Here is a 5823-nt window from a genome sequence, read left to right on the forward strand (position 1 = left end):
GAAGCACCTGGACCCTGGTCACCCTTTCAAGGCAAAAGTCCGTAGGACCCTTATTTGAAAGCATTGACTAAGCTCCAGAAAGGAGGTTCCAGGCCACTTCCTCCAGCCCTGGAGTGCACTCAGCCATGGCAGCTTGTGCAGGACAAAGATGAGCCCCCTGGAGTGACTCCGCCTCCCTGGAAATGGAACCAGCTGACAGCCTCAGCCCCTTGGACAGGGTGCCCAGGGGTGGAGGAGCTGAGCCGGGCCCCCTGAGCTGGCTGGAAGTGCTGGTCTTAGGGCACAGGCTGCTAGATTCTTGCTGCTCCTTTATAGAAGGGGTACTGGGGTGCAGAGAGGGTGGGGCATTGGCCCAGGGCCCCATAGAGGGGCAGCCGTGAAGCCAGGATGAGTACCCGCCTCCTGACTCACCAGCCCTGACTCTTTCTATTTCATCTGACTCTGCAGAGCTGCACACGGTGGTCTCTGCAGGCACTTAGGTGTACAGGAACAGCTCCTCCCTCAGACTCAGAGTGAGGACAATGTGCTCTTTATCTGGGGGAGGTGAGGGTTAGTGTGTGAAAAGAAGCAAACTAACTCTAATCAATATCTCTGTACTTGGACAGAAACCAAAGTTTACAAGAAACCATGAACTTGGGGTAAAGTAGGAAATTACAATTGTTTGCAGGCTGCATGCTTGCTTTTCTATGTCATCTAAGAGAACCAAGGAAAATCATGTTTCTTATGTACATATCCAAAAACGTTGTGTTTCCACCCTGAGAACGCACCTCCTCTACCTCCAACGTCAGAGAGCACCTGGACCAGGCACCCGGCATAGCCCTCTGACATCATAACCCAGTGTTTTTTGACAAAGAAACACATCATCCTGGAGCTCCTCCCAAACAATGACTGTGCACAGTGAAGATGCTAATGCGTGGCTGCTGCTGGACACGTGGGGGATTCCTGATGGACAGCTATGCTCTGGGAAGAACCAGTGGCCTTGATGGACTTAGCTTGAACCACAGGGTTGTTAGGAATCTCCATCAGACCCCCACCCTTCTCCAGCACTTGTGGTGAGATTGGCATAGTGGACTGACGGTGTCTGCAGCCTCACCCGGCCTCCTGCGCACTTTTCTGCCTCTTGCCTCTCCCCTAGACTCCGCCACCTGCACCTCACACTAGACACCTACAAACATAAGGACATTTTGGGAAGAAACTGCCACACATCATCACTGTTTTTTACTCACATCCACTCATGCTCAATATCTCTAGTTCTCCATTATTTGCCTTTTAAAATAGCAACAAGAAAACCCAGTTCAGCCCTAACTCTATGGTGAGCCATGTGTGTTCAGAGCTGATCATCAAATCAAAACTACTGGTAATTCTGGACTGGGGCTCTTCTCCCAGAGTTGTCAGGTCAGGGCTCTCCTGGTTTTCGTCAGGAGAGGGAGGACCCTATTATCATGTCCCCTCCTCTGTAGCAAACTCTGAGGTGGGATGCCTGAGGAGACAGCAGAGCCCAGGGCAGATGTGAGACCCCTGGAGGAGTTTAGTGTTGATGGCAGCATTTGGAAAATATAATATTTTGTTATGTGATTTTCTCATTAAAATTACTAAGCAATTAGTGTTTTCTTTCTCTTTTACATATTTGAAAAAATAGAACTATAACTACATTTGCCAAACTTTAAGAGATATGAAGGGAGGAATAGAAAACAATGAAAAAACGAGGAGATTTCAATACCTCGCCTTCAATAATGTATAGAACACCCACAGAAAGATTCTCAGGAATCCCGTGGACTTAAGCACTGTTGAACAAACGGACCTAATAAACATCTACAGAACATCCCAACCCAGAGCAGCGTAATATGCCTGCTTCCCGAGCACACTATAAATGTTCTTCATGATAAGTGATATATTAGAAAAAATGACTCTCGGCATTTAAAAAAGTAATGACAAGCATTCTCTACGTTTTTCAAAAATGGGTGAAGTGCCAACCTTCTAAATTCTTTCTAAGAGGCTACAATTACCTTATCAGAAGTAATAGACAATGGCGAAAGAAGAAAATTAAACTTCAGACAAATTTTCTTAGTACATATGAATAAACTACTCCCAAATAATAGTCAAATTCTATAAGACTTTAAAAGGATCATACAACATGACAAACTCAAATTTATTTTTGAGATGCACTGATTATTCAACATCTTCAAATCAGTAAGTTAGGAGTGCTAAATTAAGAGAATAAAGGAAGGCTGGGCGCAGTGGCTCAAGCCTGTAATCCCAGTACTTTGGGAGGCCGAGATGGGCGGATCACGAGGTCAGGAGATCGAGACCATCCTGGCTAACACGGTGAAACTCTGTCTCTACTAAAACATAGAAAAAACTAGCTGGGCACCTGTAGTCCCAGCTACTCAGGAAGCTGAGGCAGGAGAATGGCATAAACCCGAGAGGCAGAGCTTGCAGTGAGCTGAGATCTTGCCACTGCACTCCAGCCTGGGCGACAGAGCGATACTCCGTCTCAAAAAAAAAAAAAAAAAAGGAGAATAAAGGAAAAAATCCATTAACTTCTGATCAGACACAGAAAATAACGTTTTAAAATTTCAAGATTTCATAATAAAAACTCTAAAAAGGAGGAATGCGGCTCCTTCCGCGAATCGCAGCCTCTGGCACCAGGGTCGCTCCGTCCATGACTTCCTACAGTTATTTCCAGTCGTCGGCTATGTTGTCTGTCGGAGGCCTGGGCGGCGGCTCGGTGCGTTTTGGGCCGGGGGTCGCCTTTCGCGCGCACAGCATGCACGGGGGCTCCGGCGGCCGCGGTGTGTCCGTGTCCTCTTCCCGCTTCGTGTCTTCGTCCTCCTCCGGGGGCTACGGCGGCGGCTACGGCGGCGTCCTGGCCGCGTCGGACGGGCTGCTGGCGGGCAACGAGAAGCTCACCATGCAGAACCTCAACGACCGCCCGGCCTCCTATCTGGACAAGGTGCACGCCCTGGAGGCGGCCAACGGCGAGCTGGAGGTGAAAATCCGCGACTGGTACCAGAAGCAGGGGCCCGGGCCCTCCCGTGACTACAGCCACTACGACACCACCATCCAGGACCTGCGGGACAACATTCTTGGTGCCACCATTGAGAACTCCAGGATTGTCCTGCAGATCGACAATGCCCGTCTGGCTGCAGATGACTTCCGAACCAAGTTTGAGACGGAGCAGGCTCTGCATATGAGCGTGGAGGCCGACATCAACGGCCTGCGCAGGGTGCTGGAGGAGCTGACCCTGGCCAGGACTGACCTGGAGATGCAGATCGAGGGCCTGAAGGAAGAGCTGGCCTACCTGTAGAAGAACCATGAGGAGGAATCAGTGTGCTGAGGGGCCTAGTGGGAGGCCAGGTCAGTGTGGAGGTGGATTCAGCTCCAGGCACTGATCTCGCCAAGATCCTGAGTGACGTGCGAAGCCAATACGAGGTCATGGCCAAGCAGAACCGGAAGGATGCTGAAGCCTTCCTCTATTCTATAGAAGGTTTCCTCTATTTCACATTAAAAGAACAGACAACAAAAGCAGAAAACATTTCTCACATTAGTGTCCATCTTTCCATTAACCTTTATAGAGCAAATTATCTATCCACTTATTTGCAACACCCTTTTTGAAGCATTATTGCTATGTATTCAATATTGCATAATTCAAGTGCGCAGTGTAATGCACACTGAAGCTGAGCATGATGCTGCGTACACGTAGTCCCAGCTACACGTGACGGAGGGAGGAGGATTACTGGAGACCCAGGGTCTGAGGCTGCAGAGAGTTATGATCTCACCACTGAGCTCTAGCCTGGATGACAAAGCAAGACCATGTCTCTAGAGGAAAACACATGTAATTTCACATGTGCTCACCTGTGCATCCAATATAACAATCCAGATAATGATGAATTACGCTTAAAAGCTTCCCTGTCTTCCTGTGATTCCTGTGTCCCAGTCATTTTCCTCTCACCATACTGAGTCAATCTCTCATCTTTGTTACCTCAGATCTATTTTTCAAGATTTTGTTGAAGTGAAATCTTATAGTTTCCATTTCATTTGTGTGGCTTCTCGGTCAGCATAATTACCTATGAGTCAGTAATTTGGTTGTGAACAAAGAATGTGTTGATTCTCATGAGGAACAGTATTCCAGTTAATGAGTGCCTCCTTACTATTTCTTTATAAATCTCCTTAATATTTGTGTTATTTCCAGTTTCTGAGTATGAAAAATATAGCTTCTACTTGGCCTGGAGATGTAGGCATCCCATAAAAATTATATGATTTTTACAACAACTAACCTTACTGAGCTGCAAATCAGCACATTTTCTTTAATACACGAGTTTATTGATGTTATAGGACAAAAAAGAGCCTTTACATCTTGAGAAAGTCAGTGACTTTCAGGGATAAACAGGAAGAGAATATGACCTTATCTGGGGCAGTGTCCAGCAAATTCAGATAAGCTAATGCAAGACTAAATTAGACATTGTAAACAATTGAGTATAATAAAGAAGCTGTTGTTTAAATGATCAGAGGACATATGACTGAGGGACTCCTACTGCTATTGAAACCTTTCTCCTGGGATTGAGGACACATCACAAAAATCTCCACGCTCTCCCTCCTGAGATGGTTCTGCCTGGGCAAGGGGAACAGGAGCTGTGGCCAAAATGCATCCAGACACACCTCCCCTACCACCACTACATTACCAAAGAATTAACATGCAGGGGCAAAGCCACTAACATCTCTGTATCACTGGCACTGGAGCAACTCATAGAAACTGTGTTAGCAGAAAGAAAAGCTCCAAAGCTCTGTCCATTCTCTCAGGAATGAGACTCATGTCCCACCTCCTCTCTTTATCCTCAGGAAAAACAGCCTCATCCTGCTGGGAAGGGCAGAAAAGAGGAAGCTGAAGACAGCAGTGTAAGACATAGTGGCTGCTGGAAGAAGATCTGGGGAAAAACAAGGAGACACTCTACCTAGGAATGGGAGGAAGATGCGTGGATCAGCATCACACCTGCAGGAGGGGCAGGGATACTTGGAAGGACACACCCTGAGCCAGGACTGCGATGTCTGCCTGGAGTATGGCTCCCTCAGGAGGACAGAGAGTGCCTGTTTGCTGCAGTCCTTCCCACCACATTGACAACTGTCAGGTCCTTGTGGCTCTGGCACGAACTGGGGGAGATGAAAGTCAGAGTCTCCCTGGATAGCACAATTTAAGGGCCAAAGCCAAGAGGGAAACAAAATTAAGGTGTCACTGGAGGAATCTGAGTGTCTGGTGACTGCAGAGGAGAGGCACTTCAATTCCGGCAGCCACCGCAGTCATGACTTTCAAATGTAGCCCTGAGTAGTTTCACATAATTTTCTATAATAAAGGCCTAGAAAAGATAGGGTGTGAGCATTTATGAAAAAATGCAAAAATTATAAAACAAATAATTAGCTGTCATCCGGAATCTGATAGGAGTATCTGTGGAACATAAATTTTGAAATAACTGCATAAATACTTTGAAACATTTACACTTGATCCCATAGTTAGTCCACATATAACTTCATAAGAAATTGCCAACATGCAGTTATTTTAATAACTAATACTTTATGAATACCATGCTGATGAATGGAACAAAGACCACAGAGTAGGGTCTATTGGAACTATTGGTAAAAAGCCAACATTGTAAAATATTTAGAGAGATTTATTCTGAGTCAAATGTGAGGCCCGTGCCCTGTGACGCAGCCCCAGAAGATCTTGAGAACATGTGCCCAAGTGGTTTGATGGCAGCATAAATTTAATAACATCAATCGATACGTGTGAGATATATGTTGACTTGGTCCATAAACACAAAACTGCTAGAA

The 5823-nt window shown here is 46.4% G+C and overlaps 1 protein-coding gene across 1 annotated transcript; it reads left to right on the plus strand.

The window, feature by feature from the left end:
* Positions 1 to 2743: 2743 nt before the first annotated feature.
* On the plus strand, positions 2744 to 3307 carry LOC126956320 (keratin, type I cytoskeletal 19-like). Its single transcript, XM_050793175.1, has one exon. The coding sequence runs from the start codon at positions 2768 to 2770 to the stop codon at positions 3305 to 3307; it is 540 nt and encodes a 179-aa protein (XP_050649132.1). The 5' UTR covers positions 2744 to 2767.
* The last annotated feature ends 2516 nt before the right edge of the window (positions 3308 to 5823 follow it).

The sequence above is a fragment of the Macaca thibetana genome, chromosome 1 (assembly GCF_024542745.1).
Source record: "Macaca thibetana thibetana isolate TM-01 chromosome 1, ASM2454274v1, whole genome shotgun sequence".
Classification (NCBI taxonomy): Eukaryota; Metazoa; Chordata; class Mammalia; order Primates; family Cercopithecidae; genus Macaca; species Macaca thibetana.